The sequence below is a fragment of the Balaenoptera acutorostrata genome, chromosome 2 (genome assembly GCF_949987535.1).
Source record: "Balaenoptera acutorostrata chromosome 2, mBalAcu1.1, whole genome shotgun sequence".
Lineage (NCBI taxonomy): Eukaryota > Metazoa > Chordata > Mammalia > Artiodactyla > Balaenopteridae > Balaenoptera > Balaenoptera acutorostrata.
In genome coordinates, this window is record NC_080065.1 from 185,477,314 (window position 1) to 185,498,766 (window position 21,453).

Consider the following 21,453-nt stretch of genomic DNA (forward strand, 5'->3'; position numbering starts at 1 on the left):
ACTGACGTTAACAATTCATGACCCAATGTGTTACATCGCCAACTCATGTCCAGGCATTATTCAGGCTCCTGTTTTCTCCTAACGTTCCTTGTCCCGTGAGCCAGGCACCTGGGAGCCGAGCCCCCAGCCTCATTCGAGCCTTCAGACATCTGACTGCGACCTCCTGAGACCACAGAACAGCGCAGTCAAGAGAGAATGTTGCTTCCAGCCGCCAGGGGCCGGTTCACTGCTAAGGCAGGGATGGATAACTAATGCAGGAGGGGCAATCAGCTGTCAGGGTGATGGATTGGATGGGGAGGGGAGGTGGATAGGGGAGGTAAGAGCCTGCATCAGGAAACTGGGGGGTCAAGGGAGAGCCCTGAAACGGAGAAGCAGGTCTGATAGGGCAGGGAGTTAACAGAGGATTCACCATAATTCCAGGAACAGTGAGGGTCAGTGAGGGGGTGAGGGGCAGATGGGTAGGTGGGGAGGAGGTGGGGGGGAGAGGAGGGGAGCCAGAGGAGGGGAGCCAGGGCTGGAGGAGGTGGGGAGCAGGACCTGGAAGGGGTGGAGCACGGGCAGGAGGATGGGGGGAGCAGGGGCTGCGAGGGTAGCCGGGACAGGAAAGCCTGGCCGTAGAAGCCATGCATTGGGGGAAGGGGCACTGACCGCACTGCACAGACGTGCCTGTCTGATTTGAGATTCTGTGTGTGTGTGCATCCCTCGTCTTAATCAATTTCCTAGATAAATGATAGACTTAAAAGAGGTGCTGGGGTGGGATAGGGAGGGTGGGAGGGAGGGAGATGCAAGAGGGAAGAGATATGGGGACATATGTATATGTATAACTGATTCACTTTGTTATAAAGCAGAAACTAACACACCATTGTAAAGCAATTATACTCCAATAAAGATGTTTAAAAAAAAAAAAAAGAGGTGCTGAAGTGAACACAAGGAAAACTCCCCCTTCCAGGAAGCGGTTTTGTTGATGCACTGCTCCTTGCACTGGGGGGTCTGATCGTCCCCTCATGCCATCTGGGCTGGAGCGAGAAAGGTACAGAGACTGTAGGACAAGCATCGCAGGGTCTGGGGTCAGGGGTCTGGCTGAAAGAGGTTCAGGAAGGGTGGCTGTGAGTGGTGGGAGGTGACCGGGGCAGGGCTGGACGCCCGGGGAGGGGATGGGACACGGGGTGGGGGGAGCAGGGTGGCCATGCAGAGGTGTGGGCTGCTGAGACGCCAGCTGGACGGAGCCCAGACAGCTGAGGGGGGACACCGGGTGAGGGTGGGTGCAGGGAAGCTGGGGCTGTGGTGGACGGGGGTGCAGGAGGCCACGGGCCGGCCGGTGGGGGCCCCGGCTGCACCCCGTGTTGTGCTGGGTCTCTCTTCTTGATGCAGAAGCAGCCCAGTGCGCTGGCTTCCCGGGGGCCAGGGCCACCTCACAGCCCCTCCTGGAACATTCCTCACTTGGTCAGCTGGCTCTGCCTTCGTAACCACTACCCAGCACCAATTTGGGGCATCAACAGACGCCCACCCAGCACTGCCTGCCCCAGTGGCCCTGGGACAAAGTTTCAAGACAAACAAAAACATAATACAGTGGGAGTCAGGAGCTGAACACACCTGCTGGGGCGCAGGACTGGGATGGGGCTGGGCGCCGAGAGGCAGAAGCCTCCAGCACTTCTGGTCAGCACCCGGCACACCTGACAGACACCGGCTCTGCTCGGCTGATGTGGAAACCGCCTCCCCAGCCAGGCTGGGGAAGGAGCCTCCAGAAGCAGCCGTCGGGGACAGCGTGGCTGGCCCGAGTGCCTAAGGTGGGCTGCGCGTAGGGCCCAGGAAAGAACAGGCAGGGCTGCAAAACGGCATTTAATTCCAGTCTGAATAGTTCAATTCCACAACCAGAGCTCAGAACACAGATATATAAAAATACTTCACAATAACGGAATATTCCACGTGGATGCCTCACCCACAAGAGCACCCTGTTCTCCATCCTGACCCACTTCAAGGAGGCTTGCTGTCTAGACCTTTCTAGAAGGGAGCGAGGCCGCGGTGGAGATGCTGGCGGGGCCGTCCTCCCAAGCCTGGCCCACACGGGATGCCCCTCCGACCGCCCTGGGGGGCAGCTCAGCGGGACCTCCAGGGCCGTGTCTGCACCTCTGCTTAGGTTTCAGCAAAACCAGCAGAGACACCACACACAGGTCCCCGCAGTGATCTCTGCACCTCCCTCCCGCGGGGACCCAGCCTCCCGTCAGAATCAGGGCCCGTGTCCCCGGCGCCCGCGAGAACCTCTCCCCAACTGTCCTCTGCAGCGGCCGCTCGCTGGCCGGTGCCGGCTTCGGGGAGGACTGGCCGTGCTCAGACGCCGCGGCCCAGCCATCACGGTGGGGACTTGGCTGTTTCCTTCCACAGGCAGCCTCGCGTCAGCTTAGAATAAATGATCCACCGTGTGTGGCTTTAAACCAGAACAGAATTTCTGTGACCACATCAAGGACCGGGCCTTCACACAACTCTCTCCAAAGGTGGTGGTGGTGGGGGGTCCTGAGCCTGGGACCCTCAGGCATCGGGGGACCCATCTGTGCTTCGGGCTTCCAGACAAAGGACTGGTTTCCACGGGCGCCGGGCTGCAACCCCACGGCCCAGGCCCAGGCTGTGCACACAATGACCCTGGCCGGGCCAGGCGAGCGCAGCAGCCCAGTGGGATCATCACAGCTATCTGGGCAGTTGGCTGCGCGGTGACAAGGCCGGGCGGGGAAACCCACATGGGGGCCGTGCGGAAAGAGGCTGGAAAGACTGCCGGTCCGTCTGCTCTCCTGCATGAGTCCCAGAAGATGCTAGAGCACGGGAAAGCAGCGGGTCTCGGGTCCTGCCTCTTACAAACACGGGTTTGCCTCAAAAGCACGTAACAGAGGCACAGCAAACTCAGGAGCCATCGTAAGAGGAGCCACACACAGGAGGGAAACAAACGGAAAAATACATTGATCTTGCGGGAGCCATACGTTCATATCAGAGTCTTTAAAGCTCCTGTTTAACATTGGGTACGGTGCTTTTCAACATAAAACACAAACGTGCACCTTCTGTGAACCTACACGGTACAGTCACAGGTAATGACGTAAAGTTAAAAAAAAAAAAAAAAAGTCTCTGTCCTTTCAAACCCTTTCAGGAGCTGTACCTTCCACAAGAGCCAGGAAAACAGAGGCGGCAGCCGTCAGGGAGGCCGACGGCCCGCCTGTGCTCCAGAGTGCAGGGCCTTGCCTCCACCGGCCTCAGCTTCGCCGGCTCCTTTCTTCCAGGAGCTGCGTATCAAATATTTCTTTTTCCCTGCAAAACCAAAAGGAGATCACTTCGTTTTAGTCAGCAATTCTGTTTTAATAAACATAAACCCTCTCCCAAGGCAAGAGAAATCAAAGAAAAATAAACAAATGGGATCCTAACCAAACTTATAAGCTCTTGCACAGCAAAGGAAACCATCAACCTATGGACTGGGAGAAAATATTTACAAATGATATAACTGAAGAGGGCTTGATTTCCAAAATATACAAACAGCTCATACAACTCAATAACAAAAAAACAAACAACCCAATCGAAAAACGGGAAGAAGACCTAAATCTAAATTTCTCCAAAGACATACAGATGGCCAACAGGCACACGAAAAGATGCTCAACATCACTAATTATTAGAGAAATGCAAACCAAAACTACAATGAGGTATCACCTCACACTGGTCGGAATGGCCATCGTTATAAAGTCTACAAGTAACGGGACTTCCCTGGTAGCACAGTGGTTAAGCTTCCGTGCTCCCAGTGCAGGGGGTATCACCTGATCCCTGGTCAGGGAACTAGATCCCACATGCATACCACAACTAAGAGTTCACATGCCACAACTAAGACCCGGTGCAACCAAATCAATAAATATTAAAAAAAAAAAAAAGTCTACAAATAACAAATGCTGGAGAGGATGTGGAGAAGAGGGAACCCTCCTCCTACACTGTTGGTGGGAATGTTAAGTTGGTGCATCCAGTATGGAAAACAGTACGGAGATGCCTCAAAAAAGTAAAAACAGAATTACCATATGATCCAGCAATCCCACTCCTGGAATATACCCAGACAAAACTCTAATTTGAAAAGATAGGGACTTCCCTGGCGGTCCAGTGGTTAGGACTTCACCTTCCAATGCAGGGGGTGTGGGTTCTGTCCCTGGTCAGGGAGCTAAAATCCCACATGCGTCATGGCCAAAAAACCAAAGCACAAAACAGAAGGAATATTGTAACAAATTTAATGAAGACTTTAAAAATGGTCCACATCAAAAAAATCTTGGAAAAAAAAAATCTTAAAAAAAAAAAAACAGATACATGCACCCCAATGTGCATTGCAGCACTCTTCACAACAGCCAAGACATGGAAACAACCGAAATGTCCATCGATGAATAGATAAAGAAGATGTGGTACACATATACAATAGAATATTATTCAGCCATAAAAAAGAACTAAATAATGCCATTTGCATCAACACAGATGGACCTAGAGATTATCATACTAAGTGAATTATTTGTAGTTTTTTTTGGCCATGCCACACGGCTTGCAGGATCTTAGTTCCCCAACCAGGGATGGAACCTGGCTGCGGCAGTGAGAGCACCAACTCCTAACCACTGGACCGCCAGGGAAATCCCCATACTAAGTGAAGTAAATCAGGCAGAAAAAGACAAATACCATACAATGTCACTTACATGTGGAATCTAAAGTATGACACAAATGAACTTATTTACAAAACTGACACAGACTCACAGACATAAACAAACTTACGGTTGCCAAAGGGGAAGGGTGGGAAGGGATAAAGTGGGAGTTTGAGATTAATAGATGCACACTGGTATATATAAAATAGATGAACATCAAGGATTTACTATATAGCACAGGGAACTATCCTCCGTATCTTGTAACAAACTGTAGTGAAAAAAATCTAAAAGAAAGAACACAGACACACACACATGTATACATATAACTGAGTCACTTTGCTGTACACCTGAAAGTAACATAATATTGTAAATCAATTATACTTCAATTAAAAACAAACAAACAAAAAAAGCCCACATAAACAAAGAAGTGAGTGTTTCATGGGGACCGAGTTTCAGTTTCGGAAGATGAGAAAGTTCTGGAGATGATGGTAGGGATGGTTGCCTGACAGTGTGAATGTGCTCAATGCCACTGAGCTGTGTGCTTAAAATGGTTAAGATGGTGAATTTTACGTTATGGGTATTTCACCACAATGAAGAAAAATAAACTACAAAGAAAAAACGATGAAATATCAAATTGTCCTTTAAATGCCTATCTGTTAACAAAAAATTACATGATCAGTTAGTTGACTGGCTGCCCCTCTCAGGATCAACAAGGAATATGATCCTGAGGGGGACGACCCAAAGGTAAACGCAACACAGCAACCTAAGAACCCCACGAGGAGACCCAAACCCTGTCGTGGTGCTGAGGCTCGATGGTTTGTGCACAAGAACCTAAACGCAACTACGGTGTGAAAAGAATCGGGAGGTGGACGCACCGGGACAGGCCCACTGCCCGACTGACACCCGGCCCAAGGGACCGGGCTCAGCGCTCGGCGCTCAGACCGCGTCCCTGAGGCAGCAGGGCGCGGCCGGGGCACGGCCCACGGCCCTCCACAGGCATCCGGGGTGCCTGCAGCCGGCTGAGGCTGCGGGAAACTCAGGACGCCCTCCGATCGGCAGCCCGAGCAGGAGGGTGGTGCCGGCGGGAGATGGGCCGCTCGGACCTCACTCTCCCGGGAGCACCGTCTCTTTACTGGGTGTGCAGGGCAGCCGCTGAGCCTGGGGAGAGTCTGTACCATGAGGCTCTAGTTGATTCTTCAGCCTGTCACCGCCACGCGGCCCCGCCTGCTCCCAGCAAGGCCTGGCAGCCCGCCCAGAGATGGGATTAGGGGCTCCAGACCGCCAGTCCAGGGTGCTAACCACACCAGCGTGAGAGGAACATCTTGATCACCGCATTCTTCCCGCCAGCCAGGGATGTCCGGGCAGCGGCTGCTGCTTAATCTCGCTGTTTCCTCAAATAGCCGTGGCATCGAGGCAACGGGGGAGAACGTCGGGGAGGCAAACATCAGCCCCATGAAGGGCGTAGGGCACGGTGGGCCCAGCTCTGCCAGCTCGGACCAGGGCCCCTCAGCCCAGCCACCACAGCCGCCGGCGCGTGGAGACGAAGCCCTTCAGGACGCAGCGCGGCCTGCCTACCGGTAGCTGAGCGAAGGTCCTCGTATGTACTTCTCCTCGGCCGTCTTGTAGTCCACAGCGTCCACCGCGGAAATCGCGCAGATGATGGCCTGCAAGAGGGCAGCGCACGTCAGGCTCAGGCCGGGCCTGGCGGCTCGCACCGAGCTCGGAGGAGGCCGCGTGGGCGGGCGGTCCAGCCACGCCCCGGCCGCCAGAGCCCTCCCAGCTCACACTCGTACAGTCTACGAAATCTCTGCTCCTGATGTTTCCAAATTAAATCTACAACGTTCTCTTTTGGATGAGATGAGATGAGATGAGAGTTCATGTCACCAAAAGCAGAGAAAGGCAGAACCTGGGGACTTCCCTAGCCGTTCAGTGGTTAGGACTCCATGCTTTCACTGCCAGGCCTGGGTTCAATCCCTGGTTGGGGAACTAATAAGATCCCACAAGCCGTGTGACGTGGCCATAAAAAAAGAAAAAAAAAGGAAAAAAACAAGAAAACACAAAGCAGTAATCTGAATACACAATAGATGCCTGATATCAAAAGATCACTGTTACTTTTTTGGAGTGAAATCATAGTATGGTAACTATTTATTTTTAAAGAGCTCTTCTGGGTCAGAGCAGGGTCTCTCTCCTCTCGGCACGGCTGACACAGGGGCCGTCCTGGACCGTGGGGTGTGGAGCGGCATCCTGGTCCCCACCCACAGGACGGCAGGAGCCCCCCACTCGTGACGACCACAGACAACCCCAGACGTCCCCCAGTGTCCCCAGGGGGCAGGATCACCCTTTTTAGAGACACACACGAAAGTACACACGGATAAAAAACAATCCAGAAGGAGGGGCTGGAAGTGCAAGTGGAGCAAGGCCGCACTATTCCAGCGGGTGACGGACACGTGAGGGTTCACGGCGCTACTTAATTTTTCTTAACATATTTGGAATTTCCACAACGATAAAGCTCAACACTTTAGAGCCTGGTGACATTTTCCCAAACGTTCCATTCACGGCCAGCAGTGTCCTCCCTGAACTGAAGAAGGGCCGAGGGGCCGTGCACCAGCTCCTCGACCGCCCACGCTCCAGCTGAAGCGCGTTCGCAAAGCTGAAGCTCCCTTTCCCCTGGGCCAGGGACCACCCGAGGGGCCCAGGCCGCAGCGCCCAGCCCACAGCGCCTCGGGGAGACTCAGGCCCCCAGGCCCCGGGCCCTGCCTGTGGACGGCTCAGGCGGCACCGCCCCGGGAAGGCTTCTGGAGAATGACGCCCAGGCCCCGACACCCCGGGGTGCTGCGGGGCCCGCCGGCGCTCACCTCGGGCAGAAGCACATCCAGGACGAAGCGGATCCCGTCCCCGTGCCCGCGTGCCAGCAGCCTACTGCCCGCCTCTTGGTACACCCCCTGCAGGTACTTCACCACCAGGTCCAGCTGCTCTTCATCCTCCAGGTACGTCTCCACACAGGTCACGTACTGACCCGAGCTCAGGAACGTCTTCAACCACCTGGACGGCTTCCTGTTCTTCAGGATGGCCCGCAGGTGGCTCTCGGCGCCCCGGGCCTTCACGATGTACTCCACCAGCTTCTGGTTGGCCCGGTCCCGGGCGGCCCGCGAGCGGTCAGGGAGGACCTTCCTGCAGGCCGGCCTCCTGCCCCGTGGGCTCCCTGCCGAGGCCTCCTCGGGGCCCACCCCGCTCAGCGGGGGGAACCTGGTCCCCTGGACGTCCCGCTGGATGGACTTGCGGACGGGGGTGCCTGCGGAGGAAGCGCACCCCCGTGACTGGGTGCCCTCGGCGACCACGTGGGCTGCGCCGGGACGGTCCCCGAGGGCTCTCCTGCTGACAGGACCCCCGCCCCTCGCCCCAGCTCTGCCCTCCACCCTGCTTCAGCGGCACCCTGCAGACGCCAGCGACAGGAGGGCAGGGAGAGGGCCACGCAGATGCCCCAGCCCCAGGCGGGTGACCTGGGCACTGGCGGCAGGTGTGGGTGTGCAGCCGCCCTCCCGGCCCCACAGCAGAGGGAAGCGAGGGGACCCCGTGGACCCAGGCATGGCTGGACCGTAGGCCTCAGGCTTGGGGCGCGCTGCCCGCCGCACACACCCCTCCAGAGCTCAAAGAAGACTGCCACTCCTAACGGGCAAAAGAGCGGGTCCCACCTTAAAGGGGCTGCGGGCGGACTTACTTATATCAGCCGCGTAGTATTCCAGGAAAGAGCCAGCGAAGGAACCACAACCTGCACAGGGGCGGAAGGGAAGTCAGGTCACACACAGGACTGGACTCTGCCGGGTCGTCCAGCCGGTGTGCGCCCTGACCTCAAGCCCGAGGACCCCCCCACGGCCGGACCTGGGACGGATGGAAACCAGCCCGGATTCAAAGGAAACCGTTCTGTTCAGACCCAGGATGAGCCTCCACCAGGCGCCTGCCTGTCCGCTGGGATGGGGAGAAGCCTGCTCGGGGCTGGGCCAGGCAGCTATGGGGACCGGGCCACCCTCCGCCCTCGGGGGCCCTCAGGGAAGGCCCCACACTGCTGCCCGTCACTTCGTGCAGGGGCGCCGGAGTCCCACGTACCAAGCCGGACCCTGTAGTCGGTGATGAGGGAGACGCACCAGCCGATGGCCTGGTCGAAGTCCTCCTTGGCCTCGTCCTGCAACAAGACCCAGACGGCGGGCGTCAGCCGGGAGCACCTCCGAGGCCCCGCGTCCTCAGTCCCCTCGTCCAGGAAGGGGCCTGCAGACGCCCCCGCACAGGACTCCCTGCGAGGCATGTCTGGGGCCGGGGCTGCTCAGAAAACGGTCCCCTGTGAGCCGAGCCCTCGGGGCCGAGAGAGACACCACACACCCTGAGAGCAGGAAGGCGAAAACCCACCGCAGGGCAGCTGACGGGCCATCAGACGGACAAGACGTGAGGCTGCAGGAGATGAACCCCGTGGGAGACACCTCTGGGCCTGTGGCCCTCAACTGTACACGGTCAGTGGGAAGAAGTGCTGCCCCGGGGGAGGGACCCCTGGCGTGTGATCCTCACAGCAACCCAAGGCCGTCACCCCCAGGGAGAACCCCTGAGCTGGGATGACCAGCGAGACCAGCCTGAGACCCAAAGGTGTGTGATGGGAGGGGCGGGCAGCTCCAGAGGTGGAGGGCGCTTGGGCCGCGGCCAGGCTCGCTGACCAGCACCTGAGACAGCAGGGTGTCGCCGGCACATGCCCGAGCTCCCACGGCCCGTTTCCAGGGGACATGCCCAGGCATCCGGGTCTCGCGAAGCCTACACGCCATCTTCTTGAACCCAGGCGTCCTTGCGATAAAACCCATTCCTCAGGTATTTGAGGCACACGAATCTCAAACTCGATTCCCCCCTCCCCTCTGCCCCCGCCCTCCAGTCCCAAGAGCCCAAGGCTGGGTCCAGCGTGGGTGCCGACCTTCCAAGCAGCGCCCGCACTTGAGGCCCGTGGCCTGCTGCCCTCAGAGAACAGCTGGTCGGCAGGAGATGCCCTGACAGCCCCACCGCATCCCACTCACCCGGGGAACCAGCTCAGATGCTGCTTCCCACACGGGAAGGCGTCACCCCACGCAGAGCCCAGAACCCGCTGACCGGGGGCCAAGCAGACACCTGCGTCAGAGCGGGGCTCATGGGCCCTATTGCCCGACCCAGTCACAGTCTGTGTTTTTGAGAGTCGGGACAATGAAGTGGTGGGTGTTTCAGAGTTACCAGACAGCACCCTGTGTGGACCAGCTCCTGGGGACTCATGGGCTGGGCCGGTCACAGGGCCATGGCGATGGTTCTCCCTGACGTCCGTGGTGCTTAGGCTCACGGCCTCGGGGTCTACGGTGCTCTTCTTCCCGGCGGCGGCTCAGGTGCAACCGCAAGTTGTGGGCCTTGGCCCTGGGCTCCCCCACCTCCCCTCTGTGCAGGGCGCCCTGTCCTCCACGCCAAACCTGCGCAGTGGGGAACGGCCAGCAGCCGCCCCAGGGCCAGTGACCCCCAGCGGAGCAGCCGGGGCCAGGCGTCACTCCCACAACTACCGCTGTCTGAAGGGCCTCGTGGTGGAGGACACCGTTACCAGCCACCAAGCCAGCCCTTCAAAGCAGCGCAAACAACCATCCACGTACCAGAAGCGCCTGCTTTTCTTTACAATCAAAGTGCTTCAATCGCCGGAGAGACACCGTGATGCTGGAAGCAGAGAGAGCAGAGGTTCACGGGAGCCAGCCCCATCCCGCGACCTAAAAGCGCCCTTCCTCTGGGAAAGCGTGGGGCCTCTGCCAGCGCAGGCTCGTGGGTGGAGGAGGGAGCCCCTCGGAGCTGGGCCCAGGTGTGCCCATGCTTCCAGGCTGGCTCCGGGAAGACGGTGCTTCCGCCCCCAGTCGAGGACTGGGCGGAGGGGGGTGACTGGGCAGGGGGTTGCTCACAGCCCCTGCAAGGAGCCAACTCCGCTGCAGTTTGTGGGAAATGGGGGCCCAAGGAGTGTCCGGCGGGGCTGACTCTGGAAGCCGGCAAGCAGTCTGGAAAACCCAACCATCTGGCCGCATCCCTGAACACAGTCTTTGCGGGGACCCTCATCCGGGGCTCTGGACCCCACCCCGGCCCCGTTCGCCAGCCTCCACCCAGAAGCACTCAGCAAGAGCAGAGAACAGTGGGTTTACCCTCTGCCTTTGGGGTTCATGTTTCCTTCAATGAAAAGCACACTCGCTTTCTTATCTCTTCGCCTGACACTTTTGACCTGTTGGCAGATCCAAGAAAACCAGGTGTCAAGGACCCAGAAGGTCGTGGGTTTTCGACACTTTCCTGATGTCACCTCGTCAAGCATGTGACAAGGAACGCAGCCGGCTCGGGCTGACAGCCGACACCGGGAAACGCTCAGAAAGCGCCGCGTGGCCCTCAGTGCTGTTCCGACCGAGCAGAGCCGGGGCTCTACAACAAGAGGAATCATGGCCGCTGCCCTCAGCACTTCCGCCCGGCTCAGGGCGCGATCCTCCTCATTCTGGGGGACAGGCAAAGCGAGCTCGGGGAGGCCCGGCCGGGCCCAGCAGAGGTCAGGCGGGAGGCGGCAGGCTGTGGACCCCAGAGGGGCCCCTCTCGGCGTCACCAGCGCCGTGGGTGAGGATGGAGCCTGCACGCCACGGGTATCTGTGCCGCTGGCACCCATGAACCAGCAGGGCCCCCGGGAACTGGGGAAAGCGGAGAGGCGGGGAGAAGGCTGCCAACCGCAGGAGGACACGGGAACCTCGGGAAGTGAGGGTCCCCGATAATTAGCCCCTCAAACCCTGCCACGGAGCAGCACGGCAACCCCGGTTCATCTGCATGTCTGCGCTCTATCTACAGATGCCGCACAGATTTCATTCTGTCCTTCCCGGGACGGTCAGTCACGTGCCAGGAGGCCGTGCTGACCTGGATGAGCTCAGACTCATCGTGACAACAAAAGCCGCTCCACTGTGGCAGCTATCTTTAGGATTTACACACCACTGCCTCTTCCTAAAAGTTAAAGAACTACAGCTAGAACCATCAGAACCCTGTCCCTGCCAGAAGAGGACAAAGGGGGGGAAATTAAGGTGGAAATGGCAGGGGCGAGGGCAACCGGGTGGTGCCCCTGCCTCACAAATTCTCCAGCTGACCACGGGCACCGTCCAAGCAGGCGGAGGAGGCACAGCCAGGACGTCAGCCACACTTAAGGGCGTCCGCTGCACTGGGGGCGCGGCCAGGACCTCAAACACCTGCTGTGCAACGAATGCCCACCCTAATCTGCACGCTAAAAAGCTGAAATGTAGAATATTTTAAATGAGCAAACCATGGGCGTTTTTTGGAGGCGGGCTTTCTAAGCCTGCTTGATAAAAACCTGACCTATAAGCCTCGCAATCCTTTGTGCCAGAAGGCTGAGACCCCCTTTCCTTAGGTAAACGCGTCCACGTCGATGCTCACGGACCCAGCGTTTCCCCAGTAACACCAGAACAGTGGACCACCTGCCCGGGTCCCGGCGTCAAGAATGGAGGACGCTGGACCTCAGGCTCGGGGGACCAACTGAGCGAGCAGGGGTTGGAGGAGAATTCTTACCACTGCGGGCCAGAAGGGGTATTTTTGGTATTTAAGCCAGACTAGCATTCCTACTTCAAACGAACGTGGTTCTAGAATTGAAAGAAAGAAAGGAAAACAAAAAGAGACAAGTTAGATCCATAACAGGCACCAAAAGCAGCTGTTGGAGAAAACGCAACCACGGAGACATTGTTTAAGCCCAGTGTTGACATAGTTCCCCTAACAGACCCGAGAATCTGAGGGGCAGGTTTGTAAGTCCTGCCCCTGGAACCCAAATGCCGACCACAAGCGCGGCCAGGGTGACAGCTGGTTTCCTAGCAGTGACCGTGCGCCGTGCTCGTGGGGACGGGGGCAGGCGGGGGCTCGGTGCCACCTCTGCAACTGCTCTGTAAGCCTCAGGTTACTCCAGAATAAAGCACTTTTTAAAGAGCATGGCACATAAACAGAAAGGAGACCACAGCACACAATGAAGACCCCATACGGAGACTGAATTTCTGAGAAGCTCATCTGTCTGGGAAACTGGGGGCTTTAAAGTGTTTAAAAAAAAGAGAACTATTCAAACAATCGTAAGATAACTGCAAGTAACTTCTCAACAAAATTTAACTGCATCCTCAACCAAAAAAGTTCCAGAATGTGTAAATAACTCAAACATTCAAAAACCGGCCACACTGCGGTGCCTGACAGGAGGAAGGGCTGTGAGAGAAAGGGGACCTGGGGGACCGGGAGCCGCCTGGGGCACACGCGGAGCGCTGGTCACCCGCGAGAGGAGCGTCGTGGCCCCCAGGACGACGGGTCACGGGTGCAGACAGCCAACCCGGACCGGCCGGCCAAAACACCAGCAAACCAAAACCAAATGGAAGACAAAACCGGGAGAAAAGAGCCAACAACCGGGTTTCTGGGGCTGTAACTGACCCCTGTGTGGCGACAGGGACGGAAACGCCCTCTGCAAGAAGGCACGGTGGCCCCCCTGCGCCCAGCGAGCCCGCGGGGAGCTGACCCCAGTGACTCCCCAGGAGCCCAGGCACTGCAGCCCAGGCGGAAGCATCCAGACACCATAGTAACCAGCCGCCACCAGGAACAATCGGCAGAGCCCGCGGGAAACGCCAGAGACTCGCTTACACAGAAAGGGCAGGGAGCCTGCTGCGTGGGGACGACGGGGGACGGGGCGGGGGGGGCTCCAGGCCAGCCCCCCGGCCGTGCAGAAGCCCCCAGGCCTCCCGTGCTGCTTGTGCTGCAGCCTGTGAACGCGTAAATGTTTCACAATGAAAAGGTCCAAAACCCAAACCAAAACCACCCCCAGACCACGTTAAGACTAACGGTTAACGGGTTAGTCTAATACTGAAACCGGTCCGCGATTATTCAGTTGAAAGCAAACTAGCTTTCCGTTCCTGGCCGGTTCTGACCTTTGGGCCTGTGTCTGACCCCCTTCCGGGGAGGACAGGGGCAGCTGACCTGTGCCCGGGGGCGGGGGCACTGTGCACACATGGGGGCGCCGAGCCCCTGTGTCTCGGGACGCCATCCAGGAAGGCTGCGAGGCAGCGCCAGGCCGCACCCAAGCGGTGGCGACAGAGCCCATCTATTCACTCGGCTGCCCTCCTCCGTCCCCTCTGAGGGGACAGCAGGGAGGCTGGGCTGTCGCGCCCCAGGGAGCCCCCCCTCACATGGTTGTCCTGGACAGCGGACCCCGGACTCCCTCTCCGTAAGCCCTCGGCTCAGGACGAAACCCAGGCAGCGCAGCGAGAGACCTTCCCCGGACGTCGGGCGCCGCAGGCCTCCCCCTAGGAAGGCGCCACTCGCTTACCGTGGTACAGGAGGATTCTCGGGGGCTCCTCGTCCTCCTCCTCCTCGTCTTCTGCCAGGAGAGCGTTCACGGCGTTCAACTCCACTGACTCTTCAGAAGGTGGACGGGCTGCCAACAAGGGTAGATCAGACTTCCTCCGTCACGGTCCTAGGGACTCACCCCAGGAACAACATCTCCTGATACGTGGGCATCGGCGCAGAGAGCAAAGCTGCCGCGACGCAGACTTCCCCGCGGCCTCGCTCAGGCAGGGCACGTCGGTTAAAGCACGTTCAACAGAATAAGAGAGAAAGGAGGGCAGGAGAGACCGCGAGCGCAAGCAGGGAAGGTGGAGGAACTGGGCAAGGGGTCCTCGCGCGCGGCTTGTCCCTTCACGCAGGCGCCCTCGGACACGCGGGGAGGGGGCGGCCCTGGGGCCAGGCCCCTTGGGAAACCATCCCCGCGCCTCCGGCGCCAGGGAGAGGGCCCCTTTCAGGGGCCGAAGAAAGGCAGAAACCCAGGAGTGACTGCGGGGCAGGAGGAGCGCAAGGTACCAGCCGTGCAGAAATGGATTTCCAAATTAGCATTTCAAAACTAAGTGGGATGCTACAACGTCCAAACGGACAGAATCATAGCGCCTGGCTGCAGCCACACAGAAATACATGACACGGGAATCCTTAAAAAGTCAGGAGCCTTTTAAGTGAGTTAATCACTTTTGAGATTCCTGCCAATTTAACGGGAGTGCATCATGGCTTCTGCGACGGGAAGAAGAAAGGAATTAATCCTCGGGGAGCAGATGCAGCGTTATCACAGCCACATGCTTCCGCCCCGCGCCCCTCCACTCCCTCCCTCCGCTTCAAAACAAAAATAAAAACACACAAGTATTTGGGAGCAGTTGAGGTAATTATAGCCCAGTGGGAGAGACAGACGAAAAGGACTTAGGACATCTCTGCTCGGGATCTATCTTGGTAACAATCTCTTTCAGAATCTAGTTAAAAATACACGGGTGCCTGGCTCCGGATGAGCCACGGGAGAAGCAGACGCCGCCCCCTCCCCGGCACACGACTCGTCCTCTCCGGGGCTTTTACCTCCCTCCAGGAGCCGGGCGTCTCTGGTCTCCTCTGCGGGGCCGAGCTGAGTGGGGCTGCACGGAGCCATGCGGGGCCCCGGCCTCTGGCCGCCGTCCGGGCACAGGTGCTGGGCAGGGTGGCCACGGGCACTGGGGCCGACCGGAGGACCCTCGGCCCCGCCTCCGGGAGGCGAGCGCAGGGCTGCCGGGCTGGCCCCCGTCTCACTCTCTTCCTCCCCGGCTCCCTCTGAGGACGGAGGCGCTTCCTGACCCCACCTGGGCCCCCGTGCCAGGTTCCTCTCCCGTTTACTCAGGGTCGTTGTCCGGTTCACCGTCCGGTTTGCCCGGTGTTTTCTGGATCCCCGTCCGTCCTGAGCACCACTGCCGGCCAAGGAGACGGCTGGGGCGCGCAGGCCTCCGCTTCTCCCGAGCCCCTTCTTGTGGTCCACTCTGCACCCGGGGTCCTCCTCGCGAGCAGGCGGGCCGGACAGCCTCTGGGGCGCACGTTCCCTCCTCGTGTGCCCAGGACTGCCCGACGCGTCTTCGTGGAGCAAAGGCGAAGGGCTGGGGTCGCAGAGCGAGGAGGCCGGTTCTGTGGGCTTCGCTCTCAGAGACCGAGTGGTCCTCTCTTCCCCGGAAGAGCTTTCTTGACACGGATGGGTTCTCTCATTCAAAACATCCAGAGCCACGCGGAGCGACCGCCTGTAGGCCAGCTCCTCCAGGGGCGCGGCAGCAACCTCGTTCTGCAAGGCTGAAGGACAGAAAAGGAACAAAGCCTGGTGATGGGCAGACAGCCGGCACCGGCACCCGAGCGGTGCTCCACCGGCTGGGGCGTCTCACTGGGACCGCTGGTCTCGGCACCTGAAGGGAGGCTGACGCTTCTCACCTACATCTTCCCAAAGGAGGGACCCGGACGACAAAAAAACAGTTCAGGGCTGCAAGGCTTCCCTTTCCCAAAAGCAAACTGACTGACCCTCCCCTGATTGGGTTACAAAGATACATTCCTCCAGGTTACAAAACAATGCCGCCCGGCAAAACGTATTCAGATGTTTCTCCAATCCTCTCTCAGCCTCACAGTTTCAAATTCAATCAGGGTCAGCAGAAACCCACACCAACTAAATAAAGAACTCTGCGGGCAGTGTACTCTGGGGTGGGGGTGACAAACAGACGACTAAGAGGCTCCTCGTGGGCCGGTAAATCGCCCACACTTCTCTGCAAGGGCATTTCCAAGCCAGCAAGTGGCACCAGGGGCCTGGAAACTTCAGCCTGACCTCCCCGCTGCAACAGCTTTCCTCGTTCACTCCGACGCGCAGGTGCCGTGCTCTTATCTGAACGACGGGACGGAGGCGACGCCACAGCTCAGCAGGCATAAATGATGCCTCCATCAACACAGTGTTTACCCGTCTAACGGTAAAGGCGCCCACAAGCAAGCGGCCCCCCAACACGGGCTGCACGAACAGTCACGGCGTCCGAGAGGTGCTGGTCGCCGCCGCCCGAGGCGGGCATCGTGCTCTGAACGAGAGCGGTTTCCCCAGAGACGCAGGAAAATGGACCCTACGTCACAGTTACCGCTGGAAGATACCCTGGGCAACCTTTACACAGGACAGAAAGCTCTCCGCACGTGAAGTAAGCACTCCCAGCCTGAGCAGGGAGAACGCTTCCGCGTCTGGGCCTGTGGAAGGGCGCGCCTAGGCCGGCGCCCGGTCGGTCTCCTAGGGGGTGTGTGCACCGTGGGCAGAGCTGGGCCGGGCTCAGGCCAAGTCTGTCTGACCTACGACGAGACGCAAGGAGGCCGGAGTCTGGGCTCCACTTCCAGCCCGCCTCGCACCGCCCCCCGCCCCGACAGCCCGCAGACACCGACACCCTGGCAGCAAGGCTGGTGCCGGTCACACCCTTTTTACTCCCCTGGGCTCAGCGATAGAATTTAAATACACATCCAACTGCTTCTCAGACCTTGGGCGGAGGCCAGACCAGCAACAGAACCACCTCAGTCTTGCTATGCGATAAGCAAAACACATAAAAAGAGGAAAAGCCTCTCCCCCTTTCTTCAGGGAGGTGCGCCCCTTCTGCATGGCCTGCAGGGCCACAGATGTGGCCTGTGGACCCTGATGCCACCACTGGCCATCCTAGGAGTCAAGAACAGGACGGGCTCGAGGGGCAAATTCTAGAAAGGGTGAAGAAAGCAGACCCATCTCCTCCAGCTCAGGGAAATCACGTTCCCTTGTATGAAGGGGAAAACCCTGAACAGGGTCGCTTTGCAGACCTGAGTCTCCATCTTCTCCCAAACTGCCTCTTACTTTATTAAAACCTCACAGTTACTCAAAAACATGGTCTTACCTAACGAGGAAGCAATGCCTTCAATGTGAGACTTCTTCAGGATCTGGGCTCCCGTGCTTTTCACCTTAATTCTGCAGGGACAGGAACGGCCGTTATACGCCACCAGCCATGCCACCAAGACGTTTCAAACATGTTTTGCTTTAGACGACAAAAGAATTAGATTCATTTTCTTCCTTTGCACCCTTCCACTCAAACCAAAAGTCACGGCCAACTGGGAATTCATGCACCTGAGGTGAGAGGCAGCAAGGACCCTGGTGAATGTTTTTGGTTTTGTTTTTTCCTTTCCCCTTTTAAGACAGAAAAGGTTGGCTGGATTTAAGAGCAAAAATGAATTCAAATTGTGGCTTTTATGTGGCAAATCCCACTTTCAACTGCACAAATAACTCCTTTGTTAGATTTTCAGAGTAGAGGATAATGTCACTAAAAGCTGTTTACGGCCCAGCAGGTGTGTTTTAGTTTAAAAGGATGCGCTTTCCTTTCAAACTCGAGTATTCAATTACCTTTCCAGCCTCGGGGAAAGTGTGAGCTGTGGACTAAGCAGGCTTAGGAGCGGCTCTGAAGAAAGAGGGATGGGGACGCGGGGACGTGGGGAGGCGGGAGCAGGAGCTGACTTGGTTTCATTCTCTATTTAGAATTGGGAATTCTCCCGTCAGACACACATGACCTGGGCATTTTAATCATTCCCGGTCATCTACGTCCTTCCACCACGGACGGACGATCAAGAACACAACATAACGTGCTTCCCCCCACCCGTGCGTTTGCCTTCTGAATGCTAAACGATAGTTTATCAGAGGCACAGGCTCAAACATCAAATATCCCAAAACTCAGGGGGCTGTCGCACAAGTTTCTGAAAAAAAGACACACAAATACATCTGTGGGAAGGAAACAGCCCTACTTGAACCCCAATGAGCGTTTACCTCGCGTTTAATTTAAATTCGTTCCATTTTTGTACTGATCTCTCTGGACATCAGTACCTCGTATACATCTTCAATTTCCAAACTTACGTGAAATAAAATCAGTTGTTTTCCACTTTGGGTTATTTTGATCCCATTTATAACTAAAAAGATAAGAAGCCCTTAAGAGTGCTCTTCACTTTTTTGGGGAGGGAATGGTAGTATCAGAAATCTCATATGGAAAAAAGATAATATCACAAAAACACAACACTTAACTTTTTGTCTAGGGAAAGTATCTGAACGTCTAGAAAAAATCCCTTTTTTCTCTTATTTTTGGCTGACTTCTCAGTTCTGGCCAAGACCTACATTAGGAAAAAAAAAAGAAGAAAGAAAGAAAAAAAAACCTTGTTACTTAGACACAACAAACAGCTAACACAATGTAAGAAGCCGTGGCGACCCATAAATACAAATGCAACAGATGATTCTTAAAGGAGCAAAGGACTCCAGAGGCGGGGAAACTGAGGCACAAGGTGCAGCAGCAGACCCAGACCAGAACCAGGGTTTTATCTGGCCCTCTTCCCACAACGCTGCTGGGAAGTCTCCCCGAGATACTCCCGTTATTTACTATCAGGGCTCCCGGCCAGCTATTTCCTTGAGTTACAGCCTTACATGCCTTTTTATAGCTGACTCTGTTAAATTTTTTTTTTTTCCCCAGTGTGAGGAAAAAAAAAAAGACACTTCCGGAAGCATAACCTTGTAAGCACTCGACCAAAACCCCATTAGACGGGGAAGGGGGGAGAATCGGTGCCAACGGAGAGGAGCGCCAACTGTTCAGACTCAATTATTTCGCTGAAGCAACTCCTAGATATCTCCTGATAAAGATTTTACTTGTCACCCGAAAGTCATTTCAAATTCCTGAAATTACAGAAGAATAGCTGTCACCTTTGCAGGCCATAATCGCCTTTGCCATCTGCAGAGGACATACTTGGCATCCGTCATGATTTAGACTCATGTGGTAAGCAGTAATGGTTTGGCACAAACAAAGTACTTGAAGGTCTGACGCGGTGTGCCCTGCAACAAAATTTGCACGGTGGTTTATAACATCGTTTGCTTCCCATTTCAACGCAGACACAACCCTCAAGGGCAAAGGTGAGTGGGGCTGAGCCTCAAGGAGATGGTTCAATTCCCTCATCCTGCACTGAGCTGGCTCAATGCCAAAAAGAAGTGACTGGCCTCAGTGCCTGGGGAGGCGCCTGGATGATTTTCATAAACAAAATACAGCCAAAGTCCCTCCCAAAGGTCCCGTCTAGATTATTTTTAAAAGGCTCCTGAATAAATCAGCCTGCCTCCAACGTCGGCGGGAGAGGCGTTGTAAACAGTCAAAGCTTAAAAACAATCAAAGCTTACAACCCTCCCATGTTTGGGGAGTTAACAGTTGACCACAGCGCAAAAAAATAAAATCAGAGGAACACGACTGCTCTTTTGGCTGCCGTGTCCCTGAAAGGACTGGACAGCTGCAGACCGTTGATTACATCAATGGGGAAGGCTGGTCTGGCGGTGACAGTAAAGAAAAAAGGACGTGTGTGGGGGGGGGTTCGTTTGTGCAAAGAGGGGTTCACCCCGGCAGGAGAGGGTGGGTCCAGTTAGCAGAAGATGGGGGCTTCAGGGGGCAGAGGTGGGGCTTCAGGCAGCAGAGACAGGGGTTCAGGCAGCAAACGAGGGGCTTCAGGGAGCAGAGGTAGGGGTTCGGGGAGCAGAGATGGGGGTTCAGGATGCAGAAGTGGGGTCCAGGGAGAAAACGGGTTCAGAGAGCAAAGGGGTTCAATGAACAGAGACGGGGGCTCCCGCGGCAGGGCGGGTTACCGCCCTGGGGAGCCTCTTTCTGGGTTCACCCCTCCCCCAGGCCCGGCCGCGCCGCCTCAGCCCCCGCCCGGCCGACCCGAGGGGCGCAGCCCGCCGGGCTCACCGGGCGCCCCGCCTCCCCAGCACGGCGTCCCCGAGCCCAGCGCGGAGGGCGAGGTGGCCGCGGCGGTCCAACGGCGGTTGCACCCGCGCCGCCCCAGGCGCAGCCGTCCGCGCCCGCGCTCACCACCTCCACCGCCACCGCCGCCGCCGCCGCCGCCACCGCCGCTCCCGCGGGCCGGGGGCGGGGCCAGCCTGGCGGCTGTGCCAAGCCCCGCCCCCACCTCCGACCAATGGGGAGCCCGCGTTCGCGCCACGGCCCCGCCCCTTCCGCCCGGCTGGTCGCAGAGTGACAGGCGAGCGCGCGCTAGGCTGACTGAAGGGCGAGGGCGGGCGTGCGGGCTCGAGGTGGGCGGCGACGGCGGCGACCTCCATCTTCCGGCCCGGGCGCCCGCCGCCTCCTTACTGCGCCTGTCAGGCCCGCGCGGCCCTCGAGGCCCCTCCCCGCCGAGGCCCTGAGGAAAGCCTCGAGAGCCTTCCAGAACCTTCCACGGCCTGAGGCGCCAGAGGTGAGGCGTCGCGGCGGTTCCGACCCGCGCCCACCAGAGGGGTGGTCGTGCGTTTCGCACATGACCCACTTGTGTGGGCGATGACCCAGGAAGCAGGTACCCTGCCGACCCCGCGCCGGCCACGTCAGTGCAGTGGTCGCCGTGGGGTCGGTGTGAAGACACAGTGTGGGGTTCAGGTGTGCGAAGTGGCGACCCCACGGACGGCCGCACACGCGAGTGTGTCCCCTCCGCCCCCGGCCGGACTCAGAGTGTCTGTTGGGTCGAAGGCAGAATTCGGGGTTCACCGTGTCGTGGCGCCGCGTTCGGGAGCCGGTGCTGCTCGGCCCGCCTCGTTCGAGGAAGTTTTGTGTCAAACGCGGCGGGTCGCTAGGGGGCCGTGGACACGGGTGCAGCCCACGCAGGGCCAGGTGGCCGCTCGCCCCGGTCACGCGGGGGTCGGAGTCCCTGTTCACAAGATCAAGGTGTTGAGTGGGGTCCCTTCGTGGCCTCTTTAGGGCCCCGAATGCATGGAAACACGGCGGGGCGTCTCAGTCCACGGGCCATTTGGATGCTCCATTTCCATCGTTTGAGAAAATACAGATTCCGCCCTGGTGCAGGCTGGCTCGCTCGGGGTGTGTGTGTGTAAAGACGTCTTCATCTTTGACGTGGTTCATGGTTCAGTAACAAACATAATACGTTTTTTCTGCCATCATCCAATTAGCAAAGGTGAGAG

At 57.7% G+C, this 21,453-nt stretch overlaps 1 protein-coding gene across 1 annotated transcript; it reads right to left on the reverse strand.

Moving 5' to 3' along the window:
- Nucleotides 1-1,826: 1,826 nt before the first annotated feature.
- PWWP3A (PWWP domain containing 3A, DNA repair factor) lies at nt 1,827-20,413 on the reverse strand. Its single transcript, XM_057541116.1, has 14 exons — nt 20,237-20,413; nt 19,213-19,341; nt 18,547-18,632; nt 17,378-17,448; nt 15,060-15,791; nt 13,996-14,103; nt 12,216-12,286; nt 10,811-10,887; nt 10,280-10,340; nt 8,745-8,820; nt 8,359-8,409; nt 7,496-7,932; nt 6,216-6,304; nt 1,827-3,291 (listed from the first exon to the last, which is right to left on the reverse strand). Exons 2-14 carry the CDS (start codon nt 19,267-19,269, stop codon nt 3,237-3,239), a joined length of 1,971 nt encoding a protein of 656 aa, XP_057397099.1. The 5' UTR covers nt 19,270-19,341; nt 20,237-20,413; the 3' UTR covers nt 1,827-3,236.
- Between the last annotated feature and the right edge of the window lie 1,040 nt (nt 20,414-21,453).

Bases quoted from the DNA above. Each gene is read 5' to 3' on its own strand.
- PWWP3A (XM_057541116.1), bottom strand. From the start codon at position 19,269: ATGACGGATGCCAAGTATGTCCTCTGCAGATGGCAAAGGCGATTATGG. The intron at 14,104-15,059 runs GTAAAAGCCCCG...CCTTGTTGGCAG, and splicing joins CGCCCGGCTCCTGGAGGGAG to CCCGTCCACCTTCTGAAGAG. The intron at 12,287-13,995 runs GTAAGCGAGTGG...TTTCAATTCTAG, and splicing joins GAGAATCCTCCTGTACCACG to AACCACGTTCGTTTGAAGTA.